At 53.6% G+C, this 20054-nt stretch overlaps 1 protein-coding gene across 2 annotated transcripts in view; it reads right to left on the bottom strand.

Annotated features, from left to right (window-relative positions):
• LOC146829052 (uncharacterized) overlaps positions 1-20054 on the bottom strand; it is a 126268-nt gene that overhangs the window by 16134 nt on the left and 90080 nt on the right. Inside the window, exons 2-3 of one of the 2 annotated variants that reach the window (XM_085607689.1) lie at positions 279-368; positions 62-145 (exon numbers count right to left, since the gene is read on the bottom strand). The exons of the other annotated variant lie outside the window; for it this stretch is intronic. Coding sequence (XP_085463815.1) covers positions 62-145; positions 279-368 — 174 coding nt within the window. The remainder of the gene's footprint in view (positions 1-61; positions 146-278; positions 369-20054) is intronic. 2 annotated transcript variants of the gene reach the window in all.

The raw sequence follows: 20054 nt of genomic DNA, 5'->3' as shown, positions 1-20054 counted from the left end.
ATATAATACATTTATTATTGGCATACAAAATGATGGTTCTTGTTTCCTATTTTATACTTACAAATGCATTCTTCCTGTAAATTGCAGTCTCTGCTTTCAGGCTTTCTATTGCGGGTGTTGTAATGTGAGTCAGGTGGCTCCTTTTCTGTTGGGGGGAAAAATGCTTTCATTTTATTTAAAGGCTTGTTTGTTGTTAGGTATTGGAGGCTGAGGGAGCTTCATTTTATTTTTACCGTTTTAGGATGAGTTGGTATTTAGTAATTTTTAAATTAACTTACTTTTTGAGTGCTTTTTTCCAGGTATGTGATTGATGTTGTTTTTATGTAGATTAGTAGTTTCTTGATGTTGTAGTAATTTCTTTGCAGTATCTAAATTTAAACACATACAAAAGTAGAGTATCTGTTAGACCTGGCATCTTTGGCGTGGTTTCCCCTGACATTTTGCCTCTACCTCCTGTATTATTGACGCTGTGCTGGATTTCGTTTTTGCTGGTTTAGATGCTTTGGGCACTTTGCCACTGCTGATCAGTGTCAAAGTGCAAGTGCTTTCTAGGTAAATTGTTATTGTAATTGGTTATCCATGATTGGCATATTTGTGTTACCAGGAAGTCCCTAGTAAAGTGCACCAAGTGTGCCAGGGCAGGTGATTCAAATGCTACTAGTTGGCCTGCAGCACTGATTGTGCCACCTACATGAGTAGCCCTAAAATGGTGTCTCAGGCCTGCCACTCTGGTGCCTGGGTGCAGTTACTAACTGCCATGCTGCCCTGACCTGTGTCCACACTGGCCAGGCCTAACCCTTCCCTTTCTATACACATTGGACACCCCTATGGAAGGCCCTAGGTACCCCCCTGGGCAGGGTGCAGTCTATGTGAAAGAAAGGTAGAGCATGTACTAGTGTGGGTGACATGCTCTGATAGTGAAATACTGCCAATTTCATTTTTCACTATTGAAAGACCATCTTGCCCATAGGATAGAATGGGGGATGCTGTGTCCCATGTGTACCTGCATATCTCCCCATAGGAGCAAGATGGAAACTTAGAGTCTGGTATCCCTGAACTCAGAATTTAATTATCTATCTTTTAGGAAAGATGATTTTTGGATCCTGGGTTTGAAAACAGCACTTTTAGAAAGTAGCTGTTTTCTTGTCTAACCTTTCTGTGTGCTTCTGCGTGTTTGTGAATTGACTTTCTGGAGTTTGAGTGACAGGGCTGGGAAATTCCAGGAGGGTGAGTCAGCCCAGGGTTGAATGAAGCTATCTGCATTTAGAGTGGTGGGAGAAGTTGCACCTGGGACCTGAATAGGGCTGTGCCTGCCTTCCACAATGCTGGCTCCACCTCCTACTGAGCGGCTGACGACCCTGCCCCTCTCTCACAGTAAGAAGGTATCCACTGACAGAATCCACCCAGAACTGGTTTTTGCTGGGCTCAGAGCCCTCCTGCACAAAGGCAACAAAGACTTTTTGGGGTATAAGTACAGGACCCAAAAACCCCTGAACTTTAATCATCCTGGAATCAAGAAGGAACCTCTGCCAAGGAGAAAGCTGGAAGACTGAAGAGGAAGGACTGTCCTGGTGTGTGTTTGTGGGCTGACCTGCAGTTGCTTTGCTGCCAAGGAGAGGGGAAGGACTTTGCTGTTGCTGTGTCCCCTTGCTTGAAGAGATCTCCAAGGGCCTGAGGAAAGCTGGCCTCCTGTTAAGAAGTGCCAGGAACAAAAGGACTTCACCCCCAGCTTCCGCCCTGAACTCTGCTGAGTGAGTTCTGCCCTTCCTAGAGTGCTTGATCCAATTGTGGGGACTCTGGAAGTTGTGCCTGCTGGACAAGAAGAAAAGAAGAAGATCTGCAATTTTCACGCATCGCTCGCTTGCGGAGCGCATCGTCGACAGAGTGAGAAAATTCCCGTCACTGCGAGTATCGTTGCAGAGCCTGTCGTCGCTGGGTGAGATCTTCGCACCGCTTGCTTGCGGACCGCATCACGTCACTGCGAACATCGTCACAGAGCCATCACATCGAGGGGCCGCGAGAGGAGAAGATCGACACTGCACTGCGCATCGCCGCCGCAACAGAGATCGTCGCCGCACTGAAGATCGGCGCATCGTGCTTGTGAATGAATGAATATTTGTATAGCGCATGGCTACCCTAAGGCCTCCCAGCGCTGTTCAATAGAAGAACAGAGAAAAAGAACAGAGGCCGTGCTGTTGTGAGAAGGTGGCCTGATATATGCTGTCCACTAGTTCTAGTGAGCACCCTGTATCAGTCCAAACAACCCCTTATGGTGATAGGTTAAAGACAACCTTTATTGAAAGCTATCCTAGTGATAGCTATGGAGATCAGCCTTCAGGCTAAGTCTTGAAGAAATGTAAAGCTGCTTGTTTTACCAGTCTATAATCTTTTGAATGATCAAATGAAAAGACAACCACACCAGGTATATATTTAAAATATATGTATTTAGTATAAAACACACCCCTCTAGTCTTTTTATGAGACTGGAGTTCGAAGTACTTAGTTTACACAAGTCAGCAATTATCAGTAATAGCACAAATACACGTTTGGACCCTAGGGGCATACCAAACCATCTACCAAAAAAGTGGTATAAGAACCACGACTGGAATAGACACTAGGCCTATAGCCTGTAGAATCGCTGGGACCCCAAAGAACCACCCGAAGGTAGTGACACAGGAGACCCACGGGGACTGTATGCAGTGTGTAAACACAACCGCAGGTTCCCGTTATCTTCTATGGGCAATGTCGCGGTTGGAAATTGAAAGATTAGGGACACCTCTAATCGAGTCAGGACCAAACCCTTTTGGACTTAAGAAGTTCTAGGGATAGCACCCACGGGAGTACCGGAGTACTCGAGTTACGTCACCCAGGGAAGCCGGGTGCATACTTGTCTTTTGGTGTCGGTTCTCGTCATCGATTTCAATGGAAGCCTACAAAGAACTGCTGCTGCCGTGAAGAGGAGAAGTGTCCGAAGAGATCCAAGCCTGGATCTAGGATGGAAGGAACCTGAAAGCAGAGGGGACAGAGTCTGGGTCACTTGCCAGTGACCGAGGGCAGGATGGACCAATGCCCAAAGATGTTGGGTGCTTCAGGTGAGTTGATGGGTGTCTTGACACTTCAGCCACGAGGTACAGGAGGCGTTGACGAATTCCACGAGCCAGAATCGAGCTGCCACATAAAGTCTGTTGAGTGCTGCGGTGTTGGTGACCAGAATGGACCCAATAAGCCTTGGCAATGGCAAGTCACTGGAATTTAGAGAAAGGACTGCGGTGCAAACCAGCAAGGTCTGAGGGACTCACCCAGCAAGGGTAAGTCAGGGCACATCTGGAGCAACTAGGAAAGCCCAAGCATAAAAGGAGTTGCCTTCGTGGGGACCTGCTAGCCAATGGGCTAGTGATCGCAAAAGAGCCTTGAGTGGTCGCACTTGAAGCTGGCCCACGGGTCACTCGTGGAGTGGAGGCCAACAATCTTCAGTGCAGGAGGTGCTCAAGGCTAGGGCTACTCAGAGCCCAAAGCACAACTTCAAGGAGGACCAGGAAGATAGTGTTGCTGCAAAAGTTCCCAGTATCCAGGGGTCACGGTTCCATGTCACCCACGATAGCCACGGGCCTCAGCTTTGCTGTGGACTCAGGGTAGCCTCGGAGAAGTCTGGAAATCCAGCTCTGGTGATGCAAAGACTTCGGCATCTGGAGGGAGCGTCAGTGATGCAGACCGGTCAGTTGCTTCTTTGGTGCCTGCCAAGCAGGGAAGTCTCTCCTTGACCCCAAGGGAGATTTCTTCAGTCTTCTAGTTAAAGTAGAACGTCGAAGGTCCAGGATACATGTAGCAGAGTTTTGTTCAGGGTAATCTAACATCCTAGGGACTGGATTCCTACACTTGTAGTAAGTTTAGGGGATGGACTAACTCCAAGGCCCCACCTATGGGTGGGCCTGGAAAGAGGGGTGGTTACACCCATTTCCTTTGTCCAGCTTTGCACCAGAGCAGGGGCAAGTAGCCCCTGCAACCGGTTTGAACAGGGCTATGCACAGGGACAGCAAACGTGCCCCAGTGCAGGACTTCAAAGCACCAGAGAGTGCTCCCGCCCATCCCCAATACACATCTGCCTGTCTGGGGAGGTGGTCACACCTCCCTTCGACAGGAAACCTATTGTCCAGGCCTCTCCTGCCTGAGTTTTGGTCAGCAGCAGGAGGCCACAAGCGCGGTGCCCCCGCGCACCCGCCTGCGCCCGCAGCTCCCTCAGTGTCTCTGAACTTAGTTTACTGAAGTTCAGAGACTCCGAGGGTGGGGAGAACTGACAATGCATGTCAGTCAGCATGACGTCGGACCGTGGGCGGTCCGGCGTCATGTTGACTGACAAGCATTGTCAGACCAGGCAGTACTGCAGCACAAGTGCACATGAGTGGGTGTTAGACGGACCGGGAGGGTTGGCCGAGGACAAGGGGAGAGGTCTCCGGGGGAGCCGTCTCCAGCGATCGTACAGACGAGTAACTTCCCCCCCACAGATGTACACCACACAAAGATAAGGTTTAACGTTCTTTATAAGCAATCTTTAGGTACGATAGAATGGTACAAGGAGGTCAGGACTCAGGGGTCCCCTCGATTCTAGTCTCTTGGTTGGGAAAGGGGGTAGTGGGACAGTCTTGTTACCAATCTGGTAGATGCGATGATATGATGGATAGCTCACAATCCTCGAGCTCGGTGTTCTAGCTGGACGGGCCGTGGCAGCGCCAGCAGGTCCCGGTGAAGGTGGTCGTTACACGGTCCGCGGCAGCGCCAGCAGGTCCGGATGAAGGTGGTGGTTACGACGGTCCGCGGCAGCGCCAGCAGGTCCCAACGAAGGTGGTAGTTACAACGGTCCGCGGCAGCGCCAGCAGGTCCCAATGAAGGTGGTAGTTACAACGGTCCGCGGCAGCGCCCGCAGGTCCCGACGAGGATGGAGGATGCAGAAGGCCGCGGCAGCGCCAGCAGGCAGGATGATAGTTCACAAGGCAGGGCTACGGCAGCGCCGGTAGTCCGTCAAGGATGAGTTCTTCTCGGTGTCTCTCGACTCCAGTATACAACTGCCTTCCTGCTCTGGAGCTGCCCCAGTTATAGGTCTGGCGCCCTTTGATGTCCGGACCCTCGCACTTGGAGGTCGGGAGGTCCGGGATGAGGGAGTCCAGACACCCAGCAGGGGGGTGGAGCCAGCGCCCGGGGGAGCTGGGGGCGATCGGCACCTGGCGGGGGAGAGCCATCGACACTTCTTTCTCCCATCGACCTGCCAAGTGGTCCGTTCACCTCCTGGGTGGATGGTGGTGCCGGGATGTCGGGGCCTGGCCAGGCCCAGGGTTAGGGTTGAGCTGAGGCCACGCGGCCTCGTGGTGCAGTGTCCAAGATGGCGGCCGGGCCGGGCGAGGGAGCCGGTAGTGGTTCGGCCCCATGATTCAGAGAGGTCCGGGGGCAGGAGTCCCGTCTGGGGACGGGGTGCGGGTTGTTTCTGTGGGTAACACCTGGAGGGCCGGGGCTCGGGCCCTGTCATGCGGGGAGGGAGCAAGCCCTTCACGTGGCCTGTCCAACATGCGTCCCCCCCAGCTGAAGGCGGGGAGAGTCACCCATCCTCTTGGGGACTCTCCTCGTCGAGGCGGAAAAAGCGTGACAGGCCATCTGCGTTGGCGTGGTCTTGGCCCGGTCGATGTTCCACAGTGAAGTCCATCCCCTGCAGGGAGATGGACCAACGCAATAGTTTGGGGTTTTCCCCCCCGCATCTGCATTAGCCACTGCAGGGGTCGATGATCTGTTTGCACCCGGAAGTGGGTACCGAAGAGATAGGGCCGGAGCTTTTTGAGGGCCCACACCACTGCGAAGGCCTCCCTCTCGATGGTGCTCCAGCGCTGTTCTCGGGCCAGGAGGCGTCTGCTGATGAAGGCCACTGGTTGGTCAAGTCCCTCGGAGTTCAACTGGGAGAGGACCGCCCGATGCCATGGTCGGAGGCATCCGTTTGTACGATGAATTCCCGACTGTAGTCGGGGGCCTGGAGCACAGGGGCAGTGCACATGGCGGCTTTCAGCTTCTCGAAGGCCGCTTGACAGTCTGGGGTCCAGTTGACCTTCTTCGGGTGGTTTTTGGATGTGAGTCCCGTGAGGGGCCCCACAATGCTGCCATAGTCCCTCACGAACCGCCGGTAGTCGCCGGTGAGCCCCAAGAAGGCCCGGACCTCGGTCTGCGTGACTGGAGGCTGCCAGGACTGGATGGCAGCGATTTTGAGTTGCAGAGGGGCCACCAGACCGCTTCCCACCTGGTGTCCGAGATAGGTCACGGACCCCTGACCAATTTGGCACTTGCTGGCCTTGATTGTGAGGCCGGCCCGTTGGAGGGCCTGCAGGACCTCTCGGAGGTGGTGGAGGTGGTCGGACCAGTGGCGGCTGTACCCAGCGATATCGTCCAGGTAGGCGGCGCTGAACTCCTCGAGCACCGCCAAGACCTGGTTCACCAGTCGCTGAAAGGTAGCTGGGGCATTCTTCATGCCGAAGGGCATGACTTTGAAGTGGTAGTGGCCATCGGGGGTAGAAAAGGCGGATCGTTCTTGGGCCCGGGGTGTGAGACCGATCTGCCAGTAGCCCGCTGTCAGGTCGAAGATGCTGAGGTAGCGGGCAGCCCCCATGCGGTCGATCAGTTTATCCGCTCGGGGGATGGGATGAGCGTCGGTTCTGGTGACAGCATTCAAGCCCCGATAGTCGACGCAGAATCGGAGCTCAGGAGTGGTGCCGGGGGCAGCAGCTTTGGGGACCAGCACGACCGGGCTGGCCCAGGGGCTGTCCGAGGGCTCGATGACCCCGAGCGTGAGCATCTTTGATACCTCCTCTTGGATGCAGGCCCGTACCCGATCTGGTACGCAGTACGCCCGGTGTCTGATAGGGGGACTGTCCCCAGTGTCCACGTCGTGCAAGCACCAGGGGGTGACCCCTGGGGTGAGGGAAAACAAGGTAGCAAACTGCAGCAGGAGGTCCCGGCAGCCTTGGCGCTGTTCCGGGGTGAGGGCATCGGAGAGCCGGACCCCGTCCACGGAACCATCTTTCTCACGAGTCTTCAGGAGATCAGGGAGAGGCTCGGAGTCTTCTTCCGCTCCACTGTCTGTAGCCATCAGGAGGCTGAGCTCTGAGCGCACAAAGTGGGGTTTGAGTCTGTTGGTGTGGAGGACCCGGAGGGGGTTCCGGGGAGATTCCATATCGATGAGATAGGTGACGGGGCTCTTGCGTTCGACCACTTTGAAGGGTCCCGTCCACTTGTCCTGCAAGGCACATGGTTCGGTGGGGGACATCACCCACACTTGTTGGCCAGGTTCGAATTCGATGGAGGAGGCATTTTGATCGTTCCATTTTTTCATGTCCTCCTGACTGGCTTCAAGGTTCGCTTTCGCCATTTCTCTGAATCGCCTGGTCTGATTGCGTAGGGTCAGGAGGTACTTGAAGACGTCTGGAGGGGTCTTTAGGGGGGCCATCTCCCAACCTTCTTTGACTAGGCTGAGGGGCCCTCGCACAGGGTGCCCGTACAAGAGTTCGAAAGGGCTAAAGCCGAGGGACTTCTGGGGAACTTCTCGATAGGCGAAGAGGAGGCACGGAAGTAGTACATCCCACTGGCGACGGAGGGGCTCTTCCAATCCCCCAATCATTCCCTTGAGCGTGCGGTTGAACCGCTCGACTAGTCCGTTTCCTTGAGGGTGATAGGGGGTCGTGAACCGGTAGGCGACCCCGCACTGTTGCCAGAGGGACTTCATATACTTCGAAATAAAGTTTGTGCCTCTATCGCTGACGACTTCTCGGGGGAAGCCCACCCGGGAGAAGATCCCCATTAAGGCCCGGCCGACCACCGGGGCTGTTACAGTTCGCAGGGGCATAGCCTCGGGGTAGCGGGTGGCGTGGTCCACCAGTACCAGGATGAACCGATGTCCTTGTGCTGTACGGGGGTCCAGGGGCCCCACAATGTCTATTCCCACCCTCTCGAACGGGGTGGTGACAACTGGGAAGGGTTGCAGAGGTGCTTTGAGTTTGCGGCCGCTCTTCCCGCTGGCCTGGCACGTGGGGCAGGACCGGCAGTGGTTAAGGACGTCGTTTCTCATCTTCGGCCAGAAAAAGTGGGTCACCAGGCGACTGTAGGTTTTGTCCTGGCCCAGGTGTCCAGCCAGAGGGACATCGTGGGCCAAATTTAACAGGAAGTCTCTAAAACGGAGGGGCACCACCAGCACTCGACTGGCCCCTAACTCCGCGATTCTCTGTTCACTGTACAATAGGTCGTTGTCCCAATAGATCCAATGGGCTCCGGTGGTGTCCCCTGCGCTCTGGGCGAGGGCTTGCTGGCGGAGTCCCTCGAGGGAGGGACAGGTCTTCTGTTCTCGACGGAACTGTTCCTGGGTGGGCCCCCCTTCTTGACGCCACTGAGCCAGGTTGGGAAGGTCCTGGGGCTGAGCGAGCCCTTCGGGGGTTTGCTCTGGGGGGTCGGTATGGTCGGTGTCCTCTACTGGAGCGATCGGGGGAGGAGGTGCTGGCCATTCTGGTTCTTCTGGTCAGGGGATGGCACGGGCGGCCATGGACCGGGTGGTTACGCACGCCCAGTCCGGGAGGCCCAACATCCCCAGGTGTTCTTTTCTTTCTACGGCGGCCCACGGGGAACTCTCAAGATCATTCCCCAGGAGACAGTCCACGGGGGCATCATCTCGGACCGTCACCTTCAACATGCCGGAGACTCCTCCCCATTCGAAGGGGACGCAGGCCATCCGACATAGACTCTCCGAATTGTCGGCTGAACGGACGGGGCAGAGAATGTTCGGCAGGATCTGCTCTGGTTTTACCAGGTGACAGCGGACGGCCGTCACACTGGCCCCCGTGTCACGTAGTGTTTCGGCCCGGCGTCCATTAATGTTCACCCACTGACTATATTTTCTGGTGTTGGCGGGTAGGGGAGCCCGCGGGACCATGTCTCTTCCCCCTAGGCACGCTAGAACCATGGCGGCCGGTTCCCACTCTTGTTGTTCCTGCTCGTATTCTTCCTGTTCTTCGGAGATTTGTTCTCCCCCCAGGGCGGCGGCAGCTACCTGGCGGGGTCTCGGAGTTTGGTTCTGTGGACAGTTCGGGTCATTGGCGTAGTGGCCGACTCGCTGGCATCGGTGACATGTGACATTGGCTCGGAACCCCGGCCGCATCGGGGGGTTGCCCCGGCTGGCCGGGGGCGGGGTGCTGGCAGTGGGAGCGGCCGGGACGGTGTCTCTTCCTCGTCCCTGGCCTCCTCCTCCTCCTCGGGGACGGTGCTGACCTTGGTTGTTCCGGTTCTGTTCGTGCGGCCCTCTCCGGCCCACTCGGGTGCTTTCCCACCGGTCAGCTTCGGCGGCGAGTTGCCGTGGGTCAGTCAATTTACTGTCGAGGAGGTGCTGCCTGAGCTCGACGAAGCAGTTGTTAGAGAGGTGCTCCCACACCATGAGATTAAAAAGTTGCTCGTAGGTCGTTACGTGGCTTCCCTTGATCCAACCCTCAAAGGCTCGGCTGAAATAGTTGACATATTCCACCCAAGTTGTACCCGGGATCCGGGTGCAGTCTCGGAACCTCTGGCGGTACATTTCGGGTGTGAGCCCATATCGGGTGAGGAGGGCAGCCTTCATGTGGTCATAGGATTACATCAGATGGTCTGGGAGCTGTAACAGGGCATCGCGGCCTTCATTGACGAACCTCCCCCATAGACCGGCTCCCCAGTCACTTCGATCGATCCGGTGGGAGGTCATGGCGATCTCGTAGGCCTTGAACCACTGTTGTATGTCGTCCTCTCGGACATACTCTCGCACGACATCCTTGGGGATGTGGACTTTCTTTTCTGTCGCTCCCGGGGTGCGCGGTCGCTCGGGCACCTCCAGTTCTTTGTTCTGCTTCCGTAGGTCTATTTCTGCCAGTTTGCGCTCGTGTTCGTACGCTAATCTCTTTTCTTCGAGCTCTCTCTGCCTCTGTTTTTCTTCCCGTTCTTCTCGGAGCCGCAGATGTTCTAGGTTCAGTTTTTGTTCGGCTAATTTTAGTTCACCGTCCATTTTGAGCCGTGCCATTTCTAGCTCATGTAGTCTGCTTTTTTCTCTCTCTTGGATCTCTTCCTGCGAGAGACCCGTTCTTCGCTCCTCGGGAGCCGTGGTGTTCCTCTCTGATGCTGCAATGTTTTGGTCCGGGGATCTCGCGGCCCCGGTTTCTGCCCACGACTCAATGGCGTGCTTGAAATCGTCTTTGGTACTCAGGCCGGTGGTAGCAATGCCTAGTTCAATGCAGAATTGTTTCAATTCACGATGGCTGTACTCTTCCAATTTCTCCATCTGGAATTTCTCGGTGGATCCGCTCTCTTTGGTTGACATTGTGGTTTCGTCGTGGGGTGAGCTACTCTCTGTACGATTACGCGTTGATTCGGATCGCGCCACTGGCCACCAATGTTAGACGGACCGGGAGGGTCGGCCGAGGACAAGGGGAGAGGTCTCCGGGGAGAGCCGTCTTCAGCGATCGTACAGACGAGTAACTTCCCCCCCACAGATGTACACCACACAAAGATAAGGTTTAACGTTCTTTATAAGCAATCTTTAGGTACGATAGAATGGTACAAGGAGGTCAGGACTCAGGGGTCCCCTCGATTCTAGTCTCTTGGTTGGGAAAGGGGGTAGCGGGACAGTCTTGTTACCAATCTGGTAGATGCGATGATATGATGGATAGCTCACAATCCTCGAGCTCGGTGTTCTAGCTGGACGGGCCGCGGCAGCGCCAGCAGGTCCCGGTGAAGGTGGTCGTTACACGGTCCGCGGCAGCGCCAGCAGGTCCCGATGAAGGTGGTGGTTACAACGGTCCGCGGCAGCGCCAGCGGGTCCCAACGAAGGTGGTAGTTACAACGGTCCGCGGCAGCGCCAGCTGGTCCCAATGAAGGTGGTAGTTACAACGGTCCGCGGCAGCGCCCGCAGGTCCCGACGAGGATGGAGGATGCAGAAGGCCGCGGCAGCGCCAGCAGGCAGGATGATAGTTCACAAGGCAGGGCTACGGCAGCGCCGGTAGTCCGTCAAGGATGAGTTCTTCTCGGTGTCTCTCGACTCCAGGATACAACTGCCTTCCTGCTCTGGAGCTGCCCCAGTTATAGGTCTGGCGCCCTTTGATGTCCGGACCCTCGCACTTGGAGGTCGGGAGGTCCGGGATGAGGGAGTCCAGACACCCAGCAGGGGGGTGGAGCCAGCGCCCGGGGGAGCTGGGGGCGATCGGCACCTGGCGGGGGAGAGCCATCGACACTTCTTTCTCCCATCGACCTGCCAAGTGGTCCGTTCACCTCCTGGGTGGATGGTGGTGCCGGGATGTCGGGGCCTGGCCAGGCCCAGGGTTAGGGTCGAGCTGAGGCCACGCGGCCTCGTGGTGCAGTGTCCAAGATGGCGGCCGGGCCGGGCGAGGGAGCCGGTAGTGGTTCGGCCCCATGATACAGAGAGGTCCGGGGGCAGGAGTCCCGTCTGGGGACGGGGTGCGGGTTGTTTCTGTGGGTAACACCTGGAGGGCCGGGGCTCGGGCCCTGTCATGCGGGGAGGGAGCAAGCCCTTCACGTGGCCTGTCCAACAGTGGGCATGATGAGCTAGTTTTTAGCCCGTGCCTAGTCATGCGCACTTGTGTTTTCACGGATTTGCGCATGCCCATTAGGAGCCCCTCGGTCTCCTAATGGGCAGGCGGTGGGTGAGGAGTAGGCTGTGCCCTCAGCCAATCCTGGCGCTGCAGCAGCGCCAGGATTGGCTGAGGGGTTGCCACTGCAGTGCTGACGTGACGTGCGGTGCTGTTCCATCCAGTTTGAAGAGGGCAGAGGCGCCAACGCGGACCAGGAGCAGAGGCGGTCAGGTAAGTTTTCCTTTTAATTTTTCATACTATTCTCCCATGCGACCCCCCCGCACGTGACCCCCCCCTCGCGACTGCTCACATGTTAGTTTGCTTATTCTCCCGTGCGTCCCCCCAAAACCCCCCCGCATGTGACCCCCCCCTCACGACTTTGATCATCAACAGGGGCACATCGAATGCCTTTTGTAGGAAGGGTCCCGAGGGGACCTCTTAGGTGGCGAGTGCTCTTGAATCAGGAGCACCTGGAACTGGGATAGCGGACCAGTGAGTAATCCCGCTGCTCCAGGGCACGAAACTTCCTCATATACTGGGGAACATTATCCAGAGTGACGCGTCACTGTAAGATGCATCTTGTTGAACTGCAGTCGCGTTCTAGAACTTTCCTCAAGATACTCTCCTTTCCTCTCCCACCAGGTAGTGAGTAAGCAAATATAATGCAAAGCCAGGCATGACTCAGGAACGCTGAGTCAGTGTTTCGTTTTTCCCTTTAGGGCGCAAGCCACAAACATGGTTGCAGGTTTATAGTGAAGAGCTTTTGTGTGTTGAGCGTTCTTCAATAAAATGCTGCATATCCACATATCACATGCTCACATCTGCATTCTTCAGTGAAAACTCGAAGGTAAATGAGGGCAGAGTGAGCAAATGATCAAGTGGGACTTTTCTACGGCATAGACAAAAATGAGCTTTTACTTCCCATACATTTGACTTGGAGATATGCAAATAGAATTAACATTTGATGCCAGGCGACCCCCCCCGCGCGTGACCCCCCACCCTCGCGACTGCTCACACGTTCGTTTCCTTTGCAATCATTTTACGCCCCGCCACTTTCAAATGTCACCAGCCGCCCCTGGGAGGCTAGACCCGTGTCTGTGGCAGAGGCATCCATTTTGTGATGCCAGGGCTCAGGAAAGTCCTACCAGGTTTAGCCAGTGTGAACATGTCTCTCCCTCTAGAAGGGTGGAATGCTACCCCTGCCGCCAGAACTGGCGGGGGGGTAGTATTCCAAAGCACTTGACACCAAACACAACATGTTTGGGTGCAGCCATTCCAAAGTTAGCATTTACCGCAAGGTTATAATGCACTTAAGAGTATATGGTATGGCTGTATCACAGAACAGCCATAAGGAAGTATTTCCGTAAGCTGCAGAGGGGCTCAGCTCATGCTTGGGCACCTTCTCACATAAAGCCAAGCACTCTGCCTTCAGGATTGTCAAGGCCTGCCATAGGAGTGGCTTATAGGTGTATATGTGTCTGTATAGATGTGTGGATATAGGCAGCCTATACCACAGTAAGGGTTGCAAGCACACCCTTACCCAGGCTGCAGTAGCAGACTTGTGGTGCCATTTTGGAGTGCTTCCCAGGGGTGGCATAATATATGCTGCAGCCCCTGGTAGGCCTCTGAGGAACCTATGCCCTAGGTACATAGTATACCATATACTAGGGGCTTATAAGGCACTCCAGAATCCAATTAGATATGTACCTAATGTACATGGAAACCATTTTAGAGAGGAAGCAGCTAGGCTGTGGTCCTGATTAGCAGGGCCACAGCCAGACTAAGGTCGAAAAACAGTGAAACACCAGCAAAAAGTGGGGGTACCCATGTGAAGCAGATCCTACTCTCCTACAGCTGCTACGGAAGCATCTTGAAGAGATGGGTTTTTAAGAGCCTCTGGAAAGCTAAGAGATTATTATTGTCTCGAAGAGTGAGGGGGAGAGTGTTCCAGATTTTAGGGGCATTAAACGAGAATGAGCGACCACCCCATCTAGCTCTTTGTATTTTTTTGGGGGTGGCCAAGCACAAGGAGCTGGAATGCAGGGTCCTGTGGTGGAGATAGGGGATGACCAGGGAATGCATGATGATCGGACCAGTCTTCCAGATGGCTTTGTGAGCTAGGCACATAGCTTTAAACTGTATCCTGGCCAGAATAGGCAGCCAATGAAGATTCCTTAGTGCTGGTTTTGCAGACTGCCACCGCGGCGTCTGGAAGAGCATGCGCGCTGCACAGTTCTGCGTTACTTGCAGTTTGTGGATGGTAAATTGGGGAGCCCCGACATAAAGGGCATTCCCATAGTCAAGGCGAGAGAGAATAAGGGCCTGCACCATAATTCTTCTCGCCTGAAAGGGAAGGAGGGGGATGATTTTCCGCAACATTCTCATCAGTCCATAGCAGGTGGCTGAGGGCTTGGTGGCCTGGTGGTTGAAATCAAGAGAGCTGTCAAGCCACATGCCAAGGCTCTTAATCAGAGTCTTTGGAGGTGGAGCAGGGCCCAAGCAGACCGGCCACAGAAGAGCAGGGACAGGGGATGGCGAATTACCCAGGAGCCTAATCTCAGTTTTGTCCCCATGGAGCCTGAGGCAGGAGAGTTCCATCCACTCGGCCACTACCTCTAGGCAAGGGCCTAAGGTGCTAGACGACCCCTCAGAGGGATTTAGAGCTACCACTAACTGAGTGTCATCTGCGTAGGTGATGATCTTAATGCCGAATGGATGGACAACCTCCGCCAGAGGACTCATGTATATATTAAAAAGCGTGGGGCTCAGGGCGGAGACCTGTGGCACCCCACAGCTGAGAGGTAGCCGGGAGGACACCACATCCCCCTCAAAGACCTGAAAACAACGGTCACTGAGAAAGGACTGGAACCAAGTCAGTGCCGTGCCTGACACTCCCATATTTTCAAGTCGATGGGCCAGAATGTTGTGGTAAACAGTGTCAAACGCGGCACTGAGGTCCAGGAGGATGATTACAGCTGTTCCTCCTCGGTCCAGCAGCCTCCTCGCCTCCTCCGTCACCACAAGCAGGGCTGTTTCCGTTCCATGCTGAGGACGAAATCCTGTCTGAGAGTCACATAACAGGTTGTTGGATGCTAAATAATCAACCAGTATGGTGTTAATGTGTCTCTCAAGCAGTTTGCTCAGCCAAGGGAGGAGGGAAATTGGGCGATAGTTGGCCAGATTGGACTGGTCCAGGCTGAGTTTCTTCAAGAGGGCCCTAACCATCACGCATTTCCATGCTGTGGGAACCATACCAGAGGTGATCGAGGAATTGAGAACATCAAGGATGACTGGGTGAGTGGATTTAATGACCAAGTTAAGATGTTGTGGGGGAGCAAGATCCAATGGGGAGCCTGAGATTACTTTAGAGATGACCAGGTCCAGAGACTCATCATCTAAGGGGGGAAACTCCTCTAATGAGCATTTGGCCGTGGAAATAGGACTGCTTGTTACCGTTGTCATGGGCTTGAGTGTAGTGATAGGGAAGGAAGAATAAATGTTTTGAATTCTTTGTTAGAAGAAAACTGCTAGATTATTGCATCGTGTAAGGACTCCTTCTGTTGTCTGAGGTTTTTGAGGAAGAGTGACAAGTGATTTTGCAATGCGAAAAATCTCCTTAGGAGAGTTTGCAGCTGTGCTAATTTTCTTATCATAAAAAATTGTTTGGGCGATTTTATATATATATTTATATTTTGTATAGCCTGATTGCTTTCCTATACTCCACTTTCCTAGTTTCTGAGAAATTCTGTCTCCAACTTCTCTCTAGTCTTCGTCAAGATTGCTTTAAAACCCTTAATTTAGGGGAGAACCAAGGAGCTGTTTTCTGTCTAATTTTTTTATGGATAGGTTCCTTGGGGAGAACTAGGTCAAGGGAGTTTTGGATCCAAGTATTAAAATTACTATTGGCCAGATTGGGATTAGGATCCATAGACGGTCTTGTATTTTCAAGAGCTGCCATCCAACCAGTGGAGGAAAGCCTTAACCATTTCCTTCCCAAGGTTGATGTTGTTTCCTGGGGGTCGGTGGCATGAAGGTATCCCAGATTAGAGGGATTAAGAAGTGATCCGTCCAAGGGAGTGGGGAGGGGCTCCCTACAACCAGGTTGTCCAGGTTGCTGAATACATGGTCAAGAAGATGGCCCTTGATATTTGTAGAGGCGAATCCTTTTTGTTTAAGCTGGATCGCCAAAAGGCCCGAAAGTAGTTCACTGGCTACAGGGTTAGAAGAATCATCTAAATGGGTATTGAAGTCACCAAGCACCGTGCGAGAAGCTTCCTACTGAACCTGCACACCGGAATCCATACAAGGTATCGCATCCCTCCCCATACAGACCGGATTCGTCGCAACACGCCCGCTACATGCAGCGGGGCTGTCGCATCGCCTCCCCAGGGTATCAGGAGTGATGCACCGCTTGTTTTTCAACGCTGCAGCTTCCATTTGGAACTTTTGTCGCATCTACAGGTACTTTGAGCTAAACGTGACGCAACTGTGGATTATTTTGACGCAAACCCTAGAACTCTTTAAAAATAATATTCTTGAACTGTGTATATTGGATTTTTGTCATTTTGGTCTTGTTTAGTTTAGATTAAATACTTTTATTTTTCTAAACTGGTGTGGAGTCCATTTGTGGTATTTTCAATGTGTTACTGTGAGTGTTGTTACAAATACTTTACACATTGCCTTTGATAAGCCTGTCTGCTCATGCCAAGCTACCAAGGGGGTGAGCAGGGGGTTATCTAAAGAGTGTATCCCCCTTACCCTGACTAGAAGCAAGGGTCCCAATTTGGACAGTGGTATCTACCTCTGCCAACTAGAGACCCCCAGACCTAACATTGGTGGTCAGCGGTGAGGATTTGAACTTGTCTTTGTACTTGACCCACAGTAATTGGTGTACATCACTAGTCTAGTGCAGACCACTACGCAACCACATACCGTGTTTTGATTTTTGATTCTATTTTTGGATAACTCTTCAAAAGCATCATGTCTCAGAAGGCAACAAGTGAGAAGGCAGAATTGGAATTTTGCATTGAGGGTCTGTATTCATACAAAGTTGAACAGCTCAAACAATTCTGCTAATATTTTGGTTGCCCCATGAAAATCAGCTCTATGAAGGATGAGCTGCAGAGAACCTTGAAGGCCTGGTGGGAGGCCCAAGATGGAAATGATGCAAGTGGAAGGGATGGTTTTCACCCCCAAGATTTGCCTGTGAGCAACCCGGGTTCAAGGCCTGGCAGCACCCATTCCAGTAGGGGTTTCACTCCAGAAAAGTTAGAGGAGAATCAAAGAGTGAGAAACCATGAATTGGAAATCATGAGAATGAAGATGAAGCAATTGGAAGTAGAGAAAGAAAAGGCGGCAGAGGAGAGCTAGAATGCTCGTGCCCTGGAGGAGAAGAAATTGCTTTTGGCTCATGAGTTGAGCATGACAGAACTGGATATCAAGGCCAAGCAGACAGAGTCTGGTTCAAATGGTGGCAGCGCACAGCCAGTGCAGGGGGGTAAAGTATATATCCCCAAGGATTTGGTACAGAATTATAATAGGAGTGAGGATATCTATGCCTCGCTTACCTCGTATGAGATTGCTTTGAGAATGAATGGTGTGCCTGAACAGCATTGGGGGGCGGGCCTGTGGAAACATTTTGAGGCTTCTGGGAAGAGTGCTCTAGAGCCCTTAGAATTAGCAGGTGCCATGACCTACCCCAATATGAAGGAGGCCCTATGTCTCAGGTATGGACTTACTCCAGAACAGTATAGACTACAGTTTAGGAATTCCAAAAAGAAAGAGTCTGAGACTTGGATGGAGTCAGTGAATCTGTACTCACGTGCACTGGAAGGTTGGATAAAGGGCCGCAAAGTAACTGATTATAAGGGGTTGTTGCATTTAATTAGTTGGGAGCACTTGAGTAGTCTATGTGTTCCAGAGCTGCGCCAGCATCTTTTAGACAGCAAGCTGACGTACCCCATTGAGCTTGCTAAGGAGGCGGACCGCTGGACCAGTACCAGGGTCCACAGAAGAATTGTGGGTACCACAGCCAAAGGAGGGCAGGGTCCCCAGCAGAAGAGTGGAGGGGACAAAGGTAACCAAAAGGAGTTCTCTCAAGGGCCCCAAAACAGTTCCCAGGGAAAGGAATCCCAACCCCCCAAACCTAGACCAACCTGGCCCTCTAGGGGCAGGGGGGACAACAGGGGTCCCCCTAAATGCAATCACTGCAATGAGATGGGACACATTGCTCCTAGTTGCCCCATGAAACCTCCAGCACCCACTGGTGCTCCAAAACCGGGTTTAGTGAGTGTAGCTTTGGGAGAGGATTTAATTTCCAGTGAATGGGAGGGACCAGCAGTAATGACCCTTGTCTCTCTAGGAGACCGAGAGATGGTCCAGGAAACCTACCTGCCCGATAACACTAAGAAATACGGGCAGTGGGTGACCATCAATGGGAGGAAGTTGGAGGCTCTGAGAGACACAGGAGTCAGTGTGACATCTGTAAGGTGTCGGTGGGTGTCTGAAGAGCAGGTCATCCCCAATGTGCTTCACCCAGTATTTGCAGCTGACAACTCAGTGTGCCTCTGTAAGGTGGCACACGCTCCCTTTGAGTGGAGGGGGGTCTCAGGTCTCTTGAAGGTTGTTGTGAGTCCATCCATGCCTGTAGACTGTCTGCTAGGTAATGACCTGGAGAGTGCCCCATGGAAGGAGGTGGAACACCAGGCTCATATGGAGATGTTGGGTATGCCTGAGAGGATCTGTGTGACCACTCGGTCTATGGCAGCCAGTAGGGTTGTTTCATCAGACCTGGAGCCTGAAACAGTGGCCCAGGGGGCTGCCGAGAAGAGAAAGGGCAGAGGGCGTGGGAAACCAGCCCCAGCCATTTCCACGGTCCAGGAAGGAGCAGAACCTGAGGGGGATGCCCTGGAACCTACAGGGGAACAGGTGGCCGAACTGGGGGACCTGCCTGAGCTGACCCATAGGCAGCAAGAAGGTGGCCCCTCCAGGGAGGAGTTCTGCAAGGCGTAGATGGAATGCCCTTCTCTCATTGGAGTGCGGCAGCAGGCTGCAGACCAGGCAGCAGGTGGAGAGTCCAAGGATCATCTCATTTACTGGGAAGATGGGTTACTTTATAGTGAGCCTAAGGTCGCCGAGCCCAGTGCAACCCGTGTGCTGGTGGTACCTGAGCACTTCAGGGCCTTCCTAATGGGCCTGGCTCATGACATGCCTCTTGCAGGACATCTGGGGCAAGACAAGACCTTCCAAAGGCTTGTCACCCACTTCTTCTGGCCCCAGATGAAGAATCACGTCAGTACGTTCTGTAGGACTTGCCAGACTTGTCAGGCAAGTGGCAAGAGCGGAGGAAAGTGCAAGGCACCCCTCCAACCCTTTCCTGTGGTGAGCACCCCTTTCAGGCGGGTGGGTATCGACATTGTGGGGCCACTGGACCCCAAGACAGCCTTAGGCAACAGGTTCATCCTGGTCTTCGTGGACCATGCCACCCGGTATCCGGAAGCTGTCCCTCTCAGGACAATCACAGCACCCGTGGTGGGCCGTGCATTGATGGGGATCTTTTCCCGTGTGGGGTTCCCCAGAGAGGTGGTCTCCGACCAGGGTACCAACTTCATCTCTAGGTACATGAATTCTCTGTGGGAGGAGTATGGGGTAACTTATAAGTTCACCACTCCTTACCACCCTCAAGGAAACGGGTTGGTTGAAAGGTTCACCCGAACTCTGACAGGTATGATTATGGGCCTTGCGGAGCCCATGAGACGGAAGTGGGACGTCTTTTTACCATGCCTGTTGTTTGCCTACAGGGAGGTGCCTCAGAAGTCCTTAGGGTTCAGTCCCTTTGAGCTTCTGTATGGCCACCCTGTTAGAGGATCTCTCACTCTGGTGAAGGAGGGGTGGGAGAAATCCCCCGGGAAAACCCCCCAGGATGTGCTCAGCTATATGCTGGCCTTCCGCAACCAGACACAGCGCTTCAGGAAGCACGCCCAGGAGAACCTAGAAGCCAGCCAGGAAGAAATGAAAAGATGGTACGATCAGAATGCCACTCTGGTCGAATTTCAACCTGGGCAGAAAGTGTGGGTAATGGCACCAGTGGAGCCTTGTGCGCTCCAAGACAAGTGGACTGGGCCATATGAGGTTGTGGAGCGCAAGAGCGAAGTAACCTACCTGGTTAACTTGCAGACTCCCAGGCAACCCCTGAGGGTCTTACGTGTGAACCGCCTCAAGCCCCACTTTGAGAGGTCTTGTTGGACTTGGCCCTTCTGGCAGGTTCACCCCTGAACTTTTTGCTTTTTATTGGTGACTTGGTGTGGTGATTTGTTTGGTTCCTGCGCACTTTCCCTGTGTCCCAGGGTAAAGTGCGTGCGTGCTCTGAGTGCATGTGGTGAGATAGGCCTGCCCTCCCATAGGAATGCATGGGGAATGTATGTGTCCCTAG

This window comes from Triturus cristatus, chromosome 5_2 (assembly GCF_964204655.1).
Source record: "Triturus cristatus chromosome 5_2, aTriCri1.1, whole genome shotgun sequence".
Lineage (NCBI taxonomy): Eukaryota > Metazoa > Chordata > Amphibia > Caudata > Salamandridae > Triturus > Triturus cristatus.
This window is presented reverse-complemented; position numbering and strand designations above follow the sequence as displayed.